General features: G+C 40.8%; 1 protein-coding gene across 1 annotated transcript in view; it reads left to right on the top strand.

Moving 5' to 3' along the window:
- LOC122123324 (zinc finger protein 2-like) overlaps positions 1 to 19,455 on the top strand; it is a 48,952-nt gene that overhangs the window by 11,344 nt on the left and 18,153 nt on the right. The window contains exon 2 of the mRNA XM_042697677.1: positions 18,867 to 19,260. Coding sequence (XP_042553611.1) covers positions 18,867 to 19,260 — 394 coding nt within the window. The remainder of the gene's footprint in view (positions 1 to 18,866; positions 19,261 to 19,455) is intronic.

Raw genomic sequence — 19,455 nt, 5'->3', positions numbered from 1 at the left:
TATCAACAAAGAAGCAAAAGAATGGTATGAGAGAAAATATTTGCATATATCTCTAAATGGATTACAATAAAATAACTTTTACACATGCTAATAAGGACATAGTTTTAAATAAAAACAACAAAAATCCATCCGAAGTCTTACAAAAGCTAGGAAAGATGTGAAAACAATGTGAGTCTTGGTGCATTTCTCTCATGTATGTAAAACTATCAAAGATGATACCAAGAGTCCTGAAAAGAACTAAATATAGAACTACATAGGAACATGGTTAAGCACTTCTATACTTGTGTGCAACAAAAGATAAAGCAGGGAGTAGAACAGATACTTGGAGAATCTCTTCACAAAATCTACTCATAATAAGCAAAACATCGAAGCATGTGAAACAATAAATGTGTGGAAAAGGAGGAAAATTTTACTACATTTTATGGCAGGGATGAACGTTAAATAAAATAAGCTAAATAAAACACACCAGACATGGGGCTGGGAAGGTAGCTCAGCGGTAGAGTGCATGCCTTGCAAGCATGAGGCCCTGGGTTCGATTCCTCAGCACCACATAAACAGAAAAAGCCGGAAGTGGCCCTGTGGCTCCAGTGGTCAAGAGCTAGCCTTGAGCAGAAGAGCTGAGGGACAGCACCCAGACCCAGAGTTCAGGCCTCATGACTGGCAAAAAACAAAAACAAAATAAAACACCAGACATAAAGGAACAGCCACGGTATGTTTTCCCTTACTGAGCTTCCAAGGATCAACAAACTTGTAGAGGCCAAATGTAGGATGATTCCAGAGACTGAGATAGAGAGGAACAGGAGCTGCCTATTTAATGATCATACAGCTTCACAGATGGAAGATGAAAACTGGTGTAGATGGATGGAAGAAATGGCCACACAGCAATATGGCCATGTGTTTTATCAGTGAACTGTACGCATAAGAATAGCTAATGGAGCCACACACAGCCTTGAACAAACATATACTCCCTGAACATAGGAAACTCAGGAAGGATTAGGTGCCAGCCTATGCTACAAAACAAGTTCAAGAGCTTGCTGGACTCCAAAACAAGACCTGTCATTGAAAAGATTATGGAAAAATCAAATTTGGGATTCTACGAAGAGATATGAGTGACATATGTATCTATTTTACCTACTGAAATAACAAAGTGAAAGTGCTTCAAATATGCTCAAACTGTTTAGCTGGAACCACACTAAAAATAGCATTAATAACAAACACAAATAGACAAAAGATACAAATTATTATAATCTGTGCATCTTGCTTGTAGGTTTTGCAGATGTTTTCACTGACTATTGCTCAAATGTGTCACATATTTCTGAATCATTTCTCCCACTAGATTCCTAATGATACATTGCCACACATGTTATTTAGTAGAAAAGTACCTGAGATTAAAGTTTACTACATAGTGAAGAGTTAAAAATTAGGAACCTCACTTCACCACAACCATTATTAACTTGCTAATTGCTGACTTTGCCTCTGTAAATATGCTTGCATTTAGACCCCCTTTGGCCTGGGAGATAATTGGCAATAACTCAAGTATTGGCTGGCCCAGATATCAGCCCACCCAGAACAAGAATAGCGGTTATAGATAAGTGCATGTTCTTCAGTTCCAAATTAATTAAGCCATCCCTGGGACAAACCTTGACAATGACCACCTGGCCAGACCATAAACCGGGTCAAATGTCAACCAATTATAGACCAACCATAAGCCAATTATATCACAAAGAGTATTTTATGCTGATTCTATGATTTTTGCCTTTAAAAATGTCTGTAACCTCTGCTCGGGACTCCCTGTCTGCTTGGGACAGAGAGTCCGTTTGTGCAAACGTCAAATAAACTCCTCTTGCTTATTGCATCTGCTGGTTTGGAGTCTTGGTTCCTGGGGTGCCCTCCCGTTGAAGAAAGTATCCCAGTGAGTCTGGAGTCTTTCAATAGAAAATGTATATCAGATTTTGCTATTAATGATATTTTAGATATGAAAACCATAGTCACTATATTGTTTATTTTCACAACCAGCTTCTATCTTATACTGTCAGTGAATGAAAATATTCAAACAGAGCCAGAAGAAAAAGTAAAACTGCAGGAACCACATCAAATGAGGTTAAATCAGAGAAAGATAATAGAATCTGGGAAACTCAAATTATTTTATGTTTAGCAACAATTTTCCTGTATATTGAGTAAGAAAAATATCAATTCTAAGAGCCATGTCACCAAAAGAAAACTGATCAGTAAGAAAAACTACTTCCCAGATAAACCATTTGAAGAAAATAAAAATTAAGAGACAAATGGAGGAAAGTGAAACTGAGAGAATGAAGGAGAAAAAGAGACAGAGAAAAATAGACAATGAGAGAGAAAGAGAGAAATAAAGCTAGTGAAGCTACATGGTGGTGGCTCATGCCTGCAATCAGGAGGCTGAGATCTGAGGAATGTTAGTATTATCCCCACCTTTACTCCTCAGCTCCACCCAGACCTGAGCTCCTCCCAGCCCTAGTTTTCCCCCCCATACAGCTGGCCGCTCCCTGTCTCCACTCAGACCCACCTAAGCATGCAACTAAGTCACTTCCTGCCCCCCAGATCCTATTGCTTCCTGAATAGGGACAGATTCATGTGCTCCCTCCAAGACTGGGAAATATGGTCCCTCTAATAAACCTTATAATAATCTTTCTCCTGTGCCTGCTTGTGGTCCCCTGGGATGGACATGAAGGAACCCTACAAGGATCACAGACTGAAGCCAGGAAGATATGAAAGTCTGAGTCTTATCTCCAATAAAGTACCCATAGTCATTGGAAGTGGAGATGTGGCTTCAGTGGTAGAACATTATCTTTGAACCAAATAATTTCATGGTCAGTTTCCAGACATTGAGTTCAAGAATCAGGACAAGCATACATAGAAAAAGGGCATTGTATTGTATTCAAATTAGGTTTTAACAATTGTTTTTGGAATACTTGTATAGGAAGTCTCTCTCAATTTTTTTTTTGTCAGTCGGGGAGCCTGAACTCTGAGCCTGGGCACTCTTTCAGCTCCTAAGCTCAAAGCTAACACTCTGCCAATTGAGCCACAGTGCACTGCTGGCTTTTTTCTGCTTTTGTGGTTCTGAGGAATCAAACCCAGGACCTTATTCATGAAAGACAAGCACTCTACCACTGAACCACCTGCCTAGCCAGTCTCTCTCATTTTAAGTGATGTAAAATAGGCTACTTATATTAGTGGAGAAATTGTAATTTGTGAAGAACAAACACATAAAGTGGACTATATCTGTGCCAGCAACATTTTTCTTTTTAATCGGAGCTTTTTAATGGAGCTTGAACTCTGTGCCTGAGCGCTGTCCCTCAGCTCTTCAGCTCAAAGATGGATATAGCGCTCTGCCACTTGAGCTACAGCACCACTTCCGGTTTTCTGATGGTTTATTGGAGATAAGAGTTTCACCGACTTTCCTGCGCAGGCTGGCTTTGAACAGCCATCCTCAAATCTCAGCATCCTGAGTAGCTAGGATTACAGCCTTGAGCCATGAGTGCCCAGCTGCCAGCAATATTTTTAAAGTTTCAAAAGCCATAGGAAGTGCAGAGGATGAAAAGAAGATCACTATGTTTATATGAGATATTTTCAAGGAATGTTTACCATTCATTGGCTTCAATTCACAAAAAGCAAGTTTATAAAGTCACATGGGTGAGTACCAGAATCTCTAGGTTCAGGAGAATAAACGCATAACTCCTGACTCTCCTTGTCTCGAAAATCAGAGGTTTGTGAGCCACTTTCTGGCACTTGAAGGAACAAGTGCTAATGGTAGCACAAACCCATGAGCTCATAAAATATCATCCACCCCAGACAGGAAAGATGGGCAGGGCAGACTCTGGCTAGGTGCCTCAGATCGCTTCCAGTTACAGCTCCCAAGTTCCCCTGAAAAAGAGAATCTGGGCTTCTACCTCTTGGCTCTGACTATGGAGTACAAAGCTGCACTTCAGAGCACTTCCAGCAACAAGGCAAAAGGAAAGAAACCGAATTTGCCACTAAAATCACCAACAGTGGCCAAGGAGGCTCTGGCCCCTCTTCCCCTCCCCTGCCCCCACACACTTTCAAAGGATCTATGCCGCGATAGAAACTACAATTCCCATAATGCGATGCACAATTCACCTAGAGGAAGTGGGCCTGTTACAGGTTTTTGACTGGCACCAGACCCTTGGTCCTAAGTGTGCATGGATGCATGGGGACCTTTCTCTCTCAGCTGCGGGAACTAAGGTGAGTTTCTTCTTGAAAAATCAGTTTACCTCCTGAAACATTGTGAAACAAACCAAAAAACAGAAATATATTGGGCTCATTACATAATTTGGCTTTTTAATTCTTAGTTCTATTAATGTAATTGAGGTTATGAGAATACATTGTTTTTGTTTTTGTTCAAAAAGTACGTTTTGCTGAATGTAAATTATGTCTCTGTTTTGCCTTAAAATTTTGAATATCTCCCCTCTCACTTTAAAAAGGTATTTGCAGCTGTGTGCCAGTGGCTCATGCCTGTAATCCTAGGTACTCAGGAGGCTGAGATCTGAGGATGGTGGTACAAAGCCAGCTTGGGCAGGAAAGTTCATGAGTTTTATCTCCAATTAACCATCAGAAAAATGGAAGTTGCCTTATGGAAGGGCTCACCTTGAGCTGCAGAGCTCAGGGATATATATATATATATATATATATATATATATATTTGGATAAAATAGCAAAATTTTAAGATGTATATATATATATACTTTATAATCTTTGAATTAAATGGATTTGACAAAATCTACTCATTACTTTCCCAGAAACTCCCAAATTCCATCTATGAAATTTTAAGGGGTTTTTGGTTATTTGTGTCTGAAATTTGACTTTCCTTTAAAAGTTTTTTTCACTCCTTTTGTTTTCCTGTGGTTTGAACTCAGAGCTGGGGCACTGTCTGTGAGCAGTTGCTGTGCTCTACTTGCCTTTCTTTTATTAATTGCTTCAGGGAACTAGTGAAAAGTTTCCTCTCAGGGTTTCTTAGAAAATGGTACTCCTCCTCCAAGACTGTTCAAAAAATGGTTGTCTAGGGAGATCAGGGTGAATGTGGGTAGGGATAGGGTTTGGGGTAGGTCTATACTCATGTGAAGCTTGATCACTTCCTCCAAACCAGTTTGTTTTTACTTTTCTGTTTTGCATATCCTATTTTGTTTTGATTTTCTACTTCTTCTCTGATACTAGAAGTTTCTGCCAGCAACTCTAGGCTACATATCTAGGGGACATCAGACTTGTCTTCCCAGACTGTATCCATTACATTGTGGAATAAATCTTTTGCCTCCCTCCCTCCTATCAGAGATCCTAAGCTTGTTTCCTAAGGGTTCATTGTGATTGTTGATGATCCTTTCCTACATCATGATTGGGAAGGATTGTGTAGGAAATATTCATGCCTGATATTCAGTCCTCTGGTGCATGGGTTCTCCATGCCTTTTTTCGTGGACATGACCCATTCCTAATGAAAATGGAGATCGTGAGGCACTTTTGGATGTATAGATGTCAACTTTGGAGCACCTATAAAATATGAAGGAAAAATAATTCTTTCTTTCTGTAAAAGTTAAAAGTAAGTTCCTGAGAGGCAAGGACATAAGGATCAGGTATAAATGGGTGCTTCCTAGACTAGCTGTGTCCCATAGTTGTCATTGTTCAAGGTTACATTTTTCAAACACTCATTTCTAAGTATTATGTTTATTGTACTAGTATAAATAGAATTTACTTCCTACATTATTTTTCAATTGTTCATTGCTCACAGACGTAAGTCTCATTATTTGGGAGACAAATATTATATCCTCTTCCTTCATTGATCTCAATTATTAACTGTTGCAGATCCTGATGTAGAAGGTACAAGTATGGTAAAGTATTCAGGGATAGAGGCTCTGACTTCCTCTGGAGGAAAAGGTGAACAATGGAAAAAGATGGAGCTTATGCATAACAATATTAGAATTCCTTTGGCAGGAGATGTGGTGGTGCATCCCCCTTGGGTTCCATTATGCCTATAGATTCCTGTGGTCGCGATGATCCACCACTATGGGGGGGCTTGTGGATTATGGAGAGCCTGTGGATTTGTCCACTGTTCTGGTGGTGGGAGTCTCCCAGTGTGCACTGCAGGACTGGTCTCAGAGGAGTGACGTGATCAGTAGTACCTTGCTGGCCCCCATGTTTGTCAGCCTGTGTGGACAAACTCACCCTGACATCTGGTACTGGCTGCTGCCTTGAGGCCTATTTGGATGAATGCCTCTCTACATCCCATACCTCTGTTTCAGAGACCTGTTCTGTTTAATGGTTTTGTATCATTTACTGTGCAAGCTTATGTTATATATCCATACATGGTGGTAGTTGAGCTGGGTATGGCTTTCAAGAGTGGGGTGGTGTTTCATGCCACTTGCAGGAACAGTTGTGTTCTTATTAACTGCATAAATCCTTCGAGACTACTATGCAATCACCTTAACTTATGTTGCCTGTTCAGTTGATAGAACCATGATGGTATTGTAAGTTTGGGTATGTTTCCTATTGAGGTTCAGAGGGCTCTTAGCCATTGCTGCAGATTTTTGGGGAATTTGGTTGCTAGCATTACTGCTACACTAACTCTTCTTGCTAGTGCTTCTTCTGTGACCTTCTGTGACCCTTACCCAAACCATATATACAGTACAACATGTTAATACTTTAGCTTGATATATTTCTGGTGCACTGGGATGCAGGTGGGCAAAGATAAGACGATTGTGATATGTTTTATGATTTGGAAACAGCAATGATATATGTTGATAATCAGGTAGAACTGCTAAAGATCCAGTTAAAAATGAGGTGTCATGCTAATGGTCAGTACACCTGTGTTATTCCTCTTAAATATGATGGAAATATGATTTGGGCCAATATCCAGTAACATATTTGAAGAATCTAGTCCTCTGATCATTTAAGCTTAGACATTATGTAGCTTCAGGGTCAGATATCTGATATTGGTCACTCCATCATGCAGACTTAACTGCATCAGTTCTCCATTACCTGCAGGGATTCAACCTGGGAAATAGCACCCCTTTTACCATTTCTTAGGCATTTTCCTGTTTCTTGTTTTGGTATTCCTTTTTCTTCCTTTCTTCCTGAGATGTAAGATCTGCTGCTTTTTCCAGGTTCAGGCTGATAGACACTTGCTCAATTTACAAAATAAAAAAGGGGGAGATGCTGCAGACCCAGAGGTACCAGGAACTGGCAAGGTGTGAGCAAAAGCCCCACAACCACTGACTCCAACCTTCAGGGCTATAAGTACTTGCCCTTTTCCTAGGAGGGAGTGTTCCTTTTAGCTTCTGGGCCTGGGGCTTACCTATAGTTGTTTGGTGGACAAAGATTGAACTAGAATGCGGAAGGATGCATAGGGTCTGCACATGCTCCCACATTGAGTCCTAGAACAATGTGATGCAACCATTGGACAGATATAGAAAGTGTCTATAGCTAAGGTTGTTGCTGGAATAAGGAGAGATTTACCATTGGCCTTCTCTGTCTCTTCAAGTATAACCCCCTTGCCCTTCCGGGGCACTGCTGGTATTTTGGGTAGCCCCAGCAGTGGTACAGTGCTTACCTAACATGCATGAAGCCCTGGGTTGAAGTCCTCAGTACCACATACACAGAAAATGCAGAATGTGGAATTGTGGCTCAAGTAGTAGGGTGCTAGTCTTGAGCAAAATAAGTTCAGGGACAGTGTCCAGGCACTGAGTTCAAGCCTTAGAGTTGGGACATAAAACAAAAGAAATGCAAGCTGGGAGCTGGTGCCTCATGTCTGTAATCCTAGCTATTCAAAAGGCTGAAACCTGAGGATCCCGGTTCAGAGTCAGCCTGGGCAGCAACATGTGTGACACCCCAGTGACCACCAGAAATCCAGAAGTGGTGCTGTGGCTCACCTGGTAGAGTACTTACTTGCCTTGAGCTGAAGAGCTCAGAGATGGTTCCCAGGCTCAGAGTACAATTGCCGTAACCAACCCCCCCCCCCAAAAAAAAAGGATAAAGAATAAATACTTGCATCATAAATGTAAGCCTCAACAATGAAAACTACACTTCACAAGTAGTCTTGGAATCACCCCAGTTTTTCCTGATCCTTTTCTCCTTGCCTCTCAGGAATTTACTTTTACAGAACTAAATTAGTTTTTCTTTATATTGTTAGAAGTGCTTTAAGTTGATGTATATACATCCAAATATGCCCTTTGTTTCCCATTTTCAGTTCCATTATAGAGACATAGAAAGCCCATACACTGGAGAACAAAAATTAGGCATGAAAGTTTCCAATCGAATCCTTCCCAATTATGTTGTAATTAAAGGATCACCAAATATCACCATAAGCCTTTAAGACTAGTATAGTATCTTGAATAAGAGAGAGGGAGACTGTTGCAGACCCTGGGGTGCCTGCCAGAAGTAGGCAAAATGTGAGCAAAGGCTTCAGGGCCATTGACTCCCAGCCTCAGGACTGCAAGTCCTTGACCTTTTTTATGGTTTGAGGAAGTGTGTGTTCTAGCTTTTTGGCCTGGGGCTTAAGTGAAGGGAGGCTTTGGTGGAAAAGATGGATTGAAATAGAATGAGGAAAGATGTGTGCTGTTTGCACTTTTGGGCACAGTGGGTCTAGACCAATATTACACAAGCATTTGAGAAATATATCAGAATTGTGCCATCAGCCATCTCTCTGTCTCCTTAATTATCATCCCATTGGCTCTCAGAGCTTTGCTTGTGCTTTGCTGGGATTGTGGCAGGAGACAAAAGATTTATTCCACAGTTTAGAGGTTCCCTAGATATGTAGCCTAAAGCTACTGAAAGGAACTTTTAGGATCCGTGAAGAGGTAAGAATTCTAAAGAGTTTTTCACATGCAAAATGAAAGACAAAAGCAGACTGGTTTGCAAGTGATTAAGCTTCACATCAACATTGATCTATCCTAAACTTCACTCTTTTATCCCACCTGCATTCATCCTGACCCACCCAACCCCCAAACTACTCTCTTTGTAGGGAAATGGAGGTGATTTGCTATGTTCTTAAGAATCCTATGAGGAATCATTTCACTAGTTACCTTAAGAAATTATTAAAGGAGGGGGCGCTGGTGGCTCATGCCTGTAATCCTAGCTACTCAGGAGGCTGAGATCTGAGGATCACGGTTCAAAGCCAGCCCGGGCAGGAGAGACCTTGAGACTCCTATCTCCAATAAACCACCAGAAAACCGGAAGTGGCACTGTAGCTCAAGTGGTAGAGCGCTCGCCTTGAGCTGAAGAGCTGAGGATAGTGCCCAGGCCCAGAGTTCAAGCCCCACGGCCTGCAAAAAAAAAGAAATTATTAAAGGAAATGCAAGTAGAGCATAGCAAAAGCTCACAGACAGTACCCAAGCTGTGAGTTCAAGCCACAGGACCAACAGCAAAAGGGAAAAAAAAACAAAAAAACTCTTCAATGAAAAGCAAAATTCAGAGACAACCAAAAACTCCTTTTGATTGAATAGATAGAATTAGGGAGTTCTTGGAAAATTGTTAGATTTTGCGAAATCCAAATCAACACAAGGATTTTGCTGCATATATACCTAACAATCTTCCTATTTTATGCCAGTGTATATATTGCAGCAATGGGAAATGACACAGGTATAAGTTTAGTGTCTGTGAGTACCTTTGTAAAGTGAGAGGGGATGTATTAAACAAATTAAGGCCAAACTGAGATATAATTTACATTCAGCAGAAGGCAGGCATTGAGCAAAAAGAAAGGTATAAGCAAGGCAGTCTCATAACCTCAATTTCATTATTAGAACTAAGACCCAAAAAGCCAATGTATCCAATTCTCCACATATATTTCCATGTTCTGATTGGTCTTAAAGTATTTCGGGAGAAAAACAGTGGTTTTCAAGAAGAAACTTAGCTTAGTTCCCATAGCAGAGAGAGAAAAGTACCAATGCACACAAGCAAACTTGTTCCCAGGTATGTAGCAGGGTGGCACCGAGCATTGTGGGAATTGTAGTCTCCATGGAGGACATTTTCTTTGAAAGTCATGGGCTGTTTTTGTTTTTTGGAGTGTGGGTGCGGGGCAGAAGATCGTTTTACCCATGAGTCTCCCTGCCCACCATGGGCATTTTAAGTCTGCCTCTTCCGGATTCTTTCCTTTGCTTTGCTGCTGGAAGTGCCCTGAAGTAAAGTGTGGACTTCCATAGGTGGGAGCCAGGAGGCCGGCGCCCAGCTCTGTGCAGTGGAGCTTGAGAGCTGTAACTTGAAGGAATCTCAGGCTTTGGAACTGATGTCAGGTAGGAACTGTGCGATTGCTGCTGGAGTGTTCCCTCCAAGGGTTTCTTTTTCTTTTTCTGTTCCTGTTTTTTTGGTCGTTGGTGGGGCTTAAACTTTGGGCCTGCAAGCAGCATTCCTGAGCTCCTCAGCTCAGAGGGAGAGCTTTATACTTGAGCCAAAGCTCCTACTTCCCTCTCCATGCTTTTCTCCAGTCTGGGGTTGGTAATTTGCTTGAGGTTCAGGAGTTTGTGCTGCCATTAGCCTCTGGCCCTTCAGATGCAAGAACCTGATTCCCAAATGTCTGAGAGCAAGCTGGATTAATCTCCAGACAAGGAGAACCCAAGAGCTGTGCATTTGTATTCCAAGACCAAGGGATTCTTCTATTAACCCACATGACTTTATTTGCTTTGCCCAGATGTAAGAGGAGTACAGGAAGAATTCTAGTGAAATTGTGAGGTGTGTGCCTGCCTGAGTCCTCTTACACTGCAGTTGTATTTGGGGCTTCTGTGTTGTTTCTCTTAGAGATGTTTTAATCCATTTGGCCTGAGTTTTTATTTTCCTGGCTTGAGTTCCCAAGTGTTTGTACACGATCCTGTTTCTTTTTTTTTGGGTCCGGTCGTGGGGCCTGAACTCTGGGCCTGAGCGCTTGTCCCTCAGCTCTTCAGCTCAAGGCTAGCACTCTACTACTTGAGCCACAGTGCCACTTCCGCCTTTTTTCTTATGTGGTGCTGAGGAATCGAATCCAGGGCCTCGAGCATGCAAGGCAAGTGCTCTACCACTGAGCCATCTTCCCAGCCCCCACGATCCTGTTTCTAGAGACAGTTGTACATGGGATATTGGAGTAGTGAGTACTGGGCCTCTATTTTTAGGAATGAAGCCTAGCAATGTTTGAAGCAGAGCACCCTATGAATAGGAATCTCCATCCTAAATGAACAGACCTGGTCAATTCTGGGAAGCCCTATAGAGCAGAAGCAGAAAAGCACAGGAAGGGGAAGATGTTGCTAGCTTCCTTTGCCTTATGCAAAAATTGTTGCCACTTCTCTGAGCACCAGATTCACGTGGTACTCTTTCCTACACCACTCTCAATCACTTTTTGCTGTTGCAACGTTTAAACTAATTTCTGGGAGTTGTGATGTGCTGAATTAAGGAATAAACCAGAGCGTAGTTATCACAGGGTACCTGAGGCAGTGATTTGTGATGGTTGGGCAATTATTTTGACTGAAAGTATTTATTTATGTACTAATCCCTAATCTTCTCGCTAATGTATGCAGCCTGTTTCCACTAAGACTTTTAGTATGTAATCATTGAAACTTATCTTAAAGGTGCCATCTGTGGATTTGCTAATGCTAGCTCTAATCAGTTGGTTGTGCCTGGTAGTTCAGAAAGTGTTGGTCAGGGATCTTTGGTCTTACAAGAAAAATCACAGAAGAAACCTTGAGGTAATATGTCTTCTCAAGGTTGTATGCTTTGTAGATGTTGCCTATCATCAGGTGTGTCACTCCTATATTGTGTATTTTATGTTGTACATTTTTTTTAGCCCTGTATCTCCAGTAGGATGGCCAAGGTTCTTCCCATGACTGTTTAGGAAAGTGACCATTAGGAACTTCTCAAACCAGGGTTTACATCATCTTTACTCATGTTCTGTGGCCAAAGCATGCTAAATGTCCAATTACAAGTCATTGCATAGGTGTGCAATGGGTACAGTGAAATTTGCCATTTGACAATCATTATTGAAATAATATCACACCAGAAATATATTCTGTATATATTTTCCTCTATAACATTTGATAAAAACTACTGAGTTACATCAGACATGCATTCCATGGACTTTAAATATGTACATCAATGAGGTAGAACATAAATTCCAATGGATACCTAGGATACCTTTGCATTAAAAGAAAGCAGTTCATACATCCTGAAGTACATTCAGTAATAACTACTTTTAGTGGAAATGTGATATGTTTTTGCTTTCAATTATTCATTTTTTTGGGGGGGAAACTTTCATTTTTTTGGGGGTCCATTCGTGGGGCCTGAACTCTGGGCCTGGGCGCTGTCCCTCAGCTCTTCTGCTCAAGGCTAGCGCTCTATCACTTGAGTCACAGTGCCATTTCCGGCTTCTTTTCTTTTTGCTTATGTGGTGCTGAGGAATCGAACCCAGGGCCTCATGCATGCAAGGCAAGCACTCTACCACTGAGCCACCTTCCCAGCCCCGGAAACTTTCATTTTTACAAATTTAGTATGTACATAAACATAGAAATTAGTTGCTTTAATGATATCTATGTACCAGGAAATGGGCTGGATTTGTGTTTATAGGAGACATTAATGCTCTTCTTGAGACATTAAAGATTCTTCTCTTTAAGAAAGCTTTATGCTTTTCCAAACCATGTATCATGCTTGCAAGAGGAAATTCTGGGGCAAAATACTCACAGATTCTTTTCTGAATATGTCATTTGCCTTATATCTCAGCCATGCTTCCAGAATCTTCTGTTCATTGTCAGCAGCAAGAAAGAATGAAAGGATCTCTGGTGAGTTTTTTATTTGTTATTTTTATTTCTCATTTGTTTTCCACCATTATATGAACCTAAGATGTTCAAGAATTAAAAACAATGGTCTGGGAAGGTAGCTCAGTGGTAGAGCACTTGCCTTGCATGCTTGAGAACCTAGGTTGGATTCCTCAGCACCACATAAGCAAAAAGAAAAAAGCCAGAAGTTGTGGCTAAAGTGGTGGAGCGCAGGCGTTGAGCTGAAGAGCTGAGGGACAGCGCCCAGGCCCAGAGTTCAGGCCCCACGACTGGACCCCCCCCAAAAAAAACAAAACAAACAAACAAGAATTAAAAAGAATACCAGCCACACAGATTCAGCCTCAAGAACATATTCTTAAATCAGATAAAGATGGCTTGTAGATTTAGCAGATAAAGATTGCTTGTAGATTTAGCAGATTAAATGGTTATATTCTTTCTAAGTTGAATGCAGATTTGCTTCAGAACGTCTATGTTTTGTGTTGTCATAAAATTGATTCACACTTATTATGTGATGTAATGACACCAAGGAGGTTATATCTCATGAAAGGTGAAGGATAGATTGCTAGCAGATCACATCCTCATGAGTAACATTAAACTATCTCAATGATATTTTCCTGGAATTGCTGAAATAGTCTGGTCACACACAACTTCATGTGTTCTTTTTTTTTTTTTGGGTCCGGTCGTGGGGCCTGAACTCTGGGCCTGGGTGCTGTCCCTCAGCTCTTCAGCTCAAGACTAGCGCTCTACCACTTGAGCCACAGCGCCACTTCCGGCTTTTTTCTTTTTGCTTATGTGGTGCTGAGGAATCAAACCCAGGGCCTCAGGCATGCAAGGCAAGCACTCTACCACTGAGCCACCTTCCCAGCTCAACTTCATGTGTTCTTAAGAAATGATTAACCTACATGTACTTAAATTAATCTCCATATATACTTCTTGGGCCACTTCATGGTCTTGGTCTTACTTGAAACTATATTTGTTGCTAAACTTTATGGTCTTTCTACAAAACCCTGTTTGTTTTCTAAAGTATCCTTACAAGATTGCTTTCCTCTATATTCTCCCTCCATTCTTGATTTTCTACTCACTAGTGTTGGTTATTTTTCTGTTCCTCACTCTTTGTATCTATCTTTTAATCTTTTTTTTTTTTTTTTTTACTTTTTTCATTCCATCTTTCCTCCATATGTGTCTCAGTTGTTTCTTTTCTTCAAATGGTCTATCTGGGAGCTAGTTTTTCTTAGTGATCAGTTTTACTTTGCTGACGTGGCTCTTATGATTAACATTTTTCTTACTCATTATATAGGAAAATTGTTTCCTAGAGAGTTCTACAGGATTCCATAACCAAAGACAATTAGAGAAACACAAAAACATAAACAGATAGACTTAGGGGAAATTAGGGTTTTGAAGGCTCTCTGGCACTTGGTTCCTGGGTATCAGCAAGCTAGCATAGTTCCTTGAGTGCACACAGGGAAGATTACTATTGATAACATGTAAAAATGAACAATCTATATTAATAGTACAATCAGAGCCACAACAGGTTGTGGGGGAAACATATTTCCTTATTCTCCTGAGACAGAAGACTGGCGCCCAGAGAAAATGCAAACATTAAGTTCACCTTTCCTAGCCCTCAAGTTAAACAGCACCTCAGTTTCAGCTGCTATCTTTCTAAAACTAAGGAAAAAGCCTGCACTCCAGTTTCTAAACCCTCTCCAGAATTCTCTTTTAAGCCTTCTGCATCCAGCTCTCAGTGCTCTCAGTGCAGTCAGGCTGGAATTCCAACCTCTTAATCCTTTACCCCCTGCAGCTCAACTTCAGAGTTCCATACAGAAAAGTACTTCCTTCCCCCAATTGATACACTACAAGAAAACCTGATTTCTCCTGCTTCTGTTATCTTTGGTAACTTCATTTGATGTGGTATTCAGTTTTGTTTTTCCTTCCCACTACTTTTGAATATTTTAATTCACTGCCAGTATAAGATTTGAACTACTTTTGATAAAAAAAAAACAAAAAAAAACAATGCAGTGCTGAGGTTTTCTCTATTAGAAATATCACTTGTTGCAAAATCTCACAGATGTTTGCTCAGGAATTGATTTTGATCTCTGAGGAATTTCACTATTAACTAACACAAGTGGAAATATATCCTTAGCGATCTACTGTTGAAATGACTCAGGAATATGTGCCACATTTGAGCATTTGGTCATATTTATCATTTTTGTCATCTTGAGTGTTCCTTGAGCCTGCATAAATTTGCCTCCACCTTCCATGAAGGCCTATTAAAATGAAAATCGTGTCAAGGAACATTTTATTCCCCTCCTACCTATATTTTGTATTGTAGAATGTAGGGAAACTTTACAAAATTCCATGGTAGCAGTTCTTTTTTATGTAGGAAGGAAATACCAGGGTATCTATGACCACATTTCAATATTTAGTATTTAAACCAAACATGGTTAACCTAGGATATTTTTTTTTCTTTTTTTTGGGGGGGGGTCCAGTCGTGGGGTCTGAACTCTGGGCCTGGGCACTGGCCCTCAGCTCTTCAGCTCAAGGCTAGTACTCTACCACTTGAGCCACAGCGCCACTTCCGGCTTTTTCTCTTTGCTTATGTGGTGCTGAGGAATCGAACCCAGGGCCTCATGCATGCAAGGCAAGCGCTCTACCACTGAGCCACCTTCCCAGCCCAACCTAGGATAGTTTTATGTGGGAACTAAATCAAATCCTATAAGGGCCCAAAAAATCATTAGCTTCTTTCTGAAGTACTGCTACTGTTTTTTAACATTCATGTGGACACTGTTTTCATAGATCTGGTCATGTTCTATGTTCTGTATTCCATGTGATATCCTGAATGTGTGCTGCTTCCTTATTATAGTACTTGTTAATAGTAGATCTAAATAGGATTTATGATGATGCAGTATATGTAAATGCAGGAAAAATATTTGTTTAATTCATGGTTACCCTGATATGTACTAAAATTTTATCAAAAAATGATAATATAATTTTTAACATACCTCTTTAGACTTATTGTTGTCATGCCAGATTATTGTCTCCTTAGAATTTTTCTTTTTGGGGGGTCTGGTCCTGGGGCTGAACTCTGGGCCTGGGCGCTGTCCCTCAGCTCTTCAGCTCAAGGCTATTGATCTACCACCTGTGCCATAGTGCCACTTCTGGCTCTTTTCTTTTTGCTTATGTGGTACTGAGGAGTAGAACCCAGGGCCTCATGCATGCAAGGCAAGTGCTCTACCACTGAGCCACCTTACCAGCCGTCCGTAGAATTTTTACCTTGTCTCTGTTGGTAGCAGCAGAAATGTGTTTGCATGCATTTGGGAAACCGTAATTTTTATTGGTCTTGGGCTTCAATTCTGGGCCTGGCTGTTGTCAATCAGCTCTTCAGGTCAAGGTGAGTGCTCTACCACTTGAGTTACAGTGCAACTTTCAGTTTTCTGGTAGTTTATTGGAGATAAGTGTCTCATGGACTTTCCTGCCTGGACTGGCCTTGAACCATGATCCTCAGACCTCAGCCTCCTGAGTAGGTTGGATTGAACACATAAGCCACCAGTGCCCTACAAATCTGTGTATTTTAATGACCAGGTTTATATATTGTCAATTATTTCTAATTTGCTATTTAATTCTCTCAGTGAATAGATAACACAGCAAGCTGTGAACATTTTATGTAAGACAAAAGCATACCTGTAGGGGTTGGGAAGGTGGCTTAGTGGTAGATCGCTAGCCTTGCATGCATGAGGCCCTGGGTTCGATTCCTCAGCACCACATAAGCAAAAAGAAAAAAGCCTGAAGTGGTGCTGTGGCTCAAGTGGTAGAGTGCTAGCCTTGAGCTGAAGAGCTAAGGGACAGTGCCCAGGCCCAGAGTTCAGGCCCCATGACCGGACACCCCCCCCCCCCCCCAAAAAAAAAAGCATACCTGCAGCATAATGAAATACCAGATTGGAGTTCTCATAACCCAGGTCTGATTTCTTGATGGATATGTGCCATTACAGAATTTGATATCATTTGATGATGTGGCTGTGGACTTCACCTGGAAGGAGGGGCAGGATCTGGATCCTGGTCAGAGGACCCTTCATAGAGATGTGATGCTGGAGACCTATAGCAACCTCATGTCCTTGGGTGAGCAAAGGTTATTTTTACATAGAAGATCAAGTGCTTTTTATTTTACTAGACATTAGACTGTTTATGTTATTTAGGGATAAGATTCCAGTCCATGGGAAGTATCATTTCTTTCTAAGGGAAACTTCAACTTGATTATATGTAACTCAAGAGCTAATTTTATTCTCACTCTTTAAGAAAGCAAATCAGTAGTTGGACAAAAGTCAACTATGTTCCACTAATACAAGACTGACTTCCCAGACTTGGAATGATTATTATAGGTGGATCTACAGTCTATATACTACTGATTATGATGTGGAAATCAGTAGTTGAAAGTTTGTGTTTGTAAGCCAAACCCGATATAGGGTTTAGTGCTTCAACTTCGAATTCTAGATACTCTGGAGGCTGAAATCTGAAGATTTTGGTTTGAAGCCAGCAACTGTAGAAAAATGACCATGAGACTCTTATCTTCAATTAACCATTCAAATACTAGAAATGTAGCTAACATTCAAACTAGTAGAATGCTAGCTTTGAGAAAAAGAGCTGAGTTCAAGCCACACAATTGGCACAATAAACCCAAAGCTGGGGAAACTCCACAATTGAGCTGTTAAGAATTGAGAAACCATGGGCTGGGAAGGTGGCTCCGTGGTAGAGTGCTTGCCTTGCATGCTTGAGGCCCTATGTTCAATTTCTCAGCAGCACATAAGCAGAAAAAAAAAAACAGGAAGTGACGGTGTGGCTCAAGTGTTAGAGTGCTAGCCTTGAGCTGAAGATCTGAGGGACAGTACCCAGGCCCAGAGTACAGGCCGTACAACCGTCCCCCCCACCCCCAAAAAGAAATAACAATTGAGAAATAAGATTTAGTAGCAACCTTGGGAACAGGATGTCTGCGACCTTACATTAATGATGACCCAGCAAGAGCAATAGTTCTCCACTATTTCTTAATCACAGGGCTCTGTGTTCCTAAACCTAAATTGATTGTCAAGCTGGAGCAAGTGCAGAACCATGGATAAGAGAAGGCTCAGAAGAGAATTTCACAGGTGGGTTAAAGCATCTTGAATGGTAATGATGGGTCCAGAGCCCAGTTGGTCTGTTTATCTTGAGCTGTACAGAGAAATAGTATTCCTAGTGCCCCTGAGTCATGTGTGGCAGAGAACTAGGTGATCCTTTGTCTCAAGGAATTGTCAATCCAGAATTCACGTGGAGACAAACTGAATTTGGTGTACCAGTGTAGTTAATGTTAGCAATTCTCTTTGTCTGTAGAGAAGTCATTCTGAAAGAGAAAAACACAATGAGAAATGTAGAAAAGGTGATCTCATTTTCCTTTAAACCTGTATGATGCAGGTAGGAGGAAAAGAGGAGTATGCTAGGGCTGCTATCCTGTGATCAGGACAATTTCTTATCAGTGGTGCTGGGCATAGAGGGAGATTCAGAATTGAAGCATTAAGAGGATGTAGATGAATAATGTAAGTACATATTTCCTGGAGAAAAATAGAAAAATCTGAAAAACCAAAAACATTGTTTTCTATTGTAAAATATCAGTACTACTTTCTTAATTACTACATTGTGTAGAAAAGTATATATTCTGCATAAAACAATGCTTTGATATTTGAAAATCTAGTAACAGAATGTGAGGAAATATCTTTACATTAAGGAATTTATGGATCTCATTTATGTTTTTGTCTATTTTCTATTATTCATTTTAGATGTCCCAGAAATGGAGGATGTGATTAGCACCTGTCAGGAAAATCACAATGAATATCTATCTGAAGTAGCAATCATGAATAGTAACCCAGGGGAGGAAAAAGTGAGACTTATAAGAAGTTTTAATTTGAGCTCAAAACAGAAGTCAGAACTGATTAAGAATAATGGGAAGTCCTTAGGGATGAGGACAGAAAAGCTCCATGGGTGTCAGAATATGGGTGATTTCAGTGAGCCTGGTAAGATATGTGCTGCATATAGTCCTCATGTTTCTTCTGTAGTTGAAGAATATAAACAATGTGAAAGGTCTTTCACCAAGAAGACACACCTTATTCTCCCTCAGAGAACACAAACAGGAGAGAAACCTTATGAATGTAACATGTGTGAAAAGATTTTCACCTGTAAGGCATATCTTACTGTCCACCAGAGAATCCACACAGGAGATAAGCCATATGAATGTAACGTGTGTGGAAAGTCTTTCACTCAGAATTCACACCTTACTGTCCACCAGAGAAGACACATAGGAGATAAACCTTTTGAATGTAACATGTGTGAAATGTCTTTCACCACGAAGTCAAACCTTACTATCCACCAGAGAAGACACACAGGAGATAAACCTTTCAAATGTAACATGTGTGAAATGTCTTTCACCACGAAGTCAAACCTTACTATCCACCAGAGGACACACACAGGAGAGAAACCTTATGAATGTAACGTTTGTGGAAAGTCTTTCACCCAAAAGCTACACCTTACTGGCCACCAGAGAACACACACAGGAGAGAGACCTTATGAATGTAACGTGTGTGGAAAGTCTTTCACCTGGAAGATACACCTTACTGTCCACCAGAGAACACACACAAGAGAGAAACCTTATGAATGTAACATATGTGGAAAG

This window comes from Dipodomys spectabilis, unplaced genomic scaffold (assembly GCF_019054845.1).
Source record: "Dipodomys spectabilis isolate Male_0828 unplaced genomic scaffold, ASM1905484v1 ptg000227l, whole genome shotgun sequence".
Classification (NCBI taxonomy): Eukaryota; Metazoa; Chordata; class Mammalia; order Rodentia; family Heteromyidae; genus Dipodomys; species Dipodomys spectabilis.
Note: the sequence above shows the minus strand (reverse complement) of the source record. Positions and strands in the feature narration are given on the sequence as shown.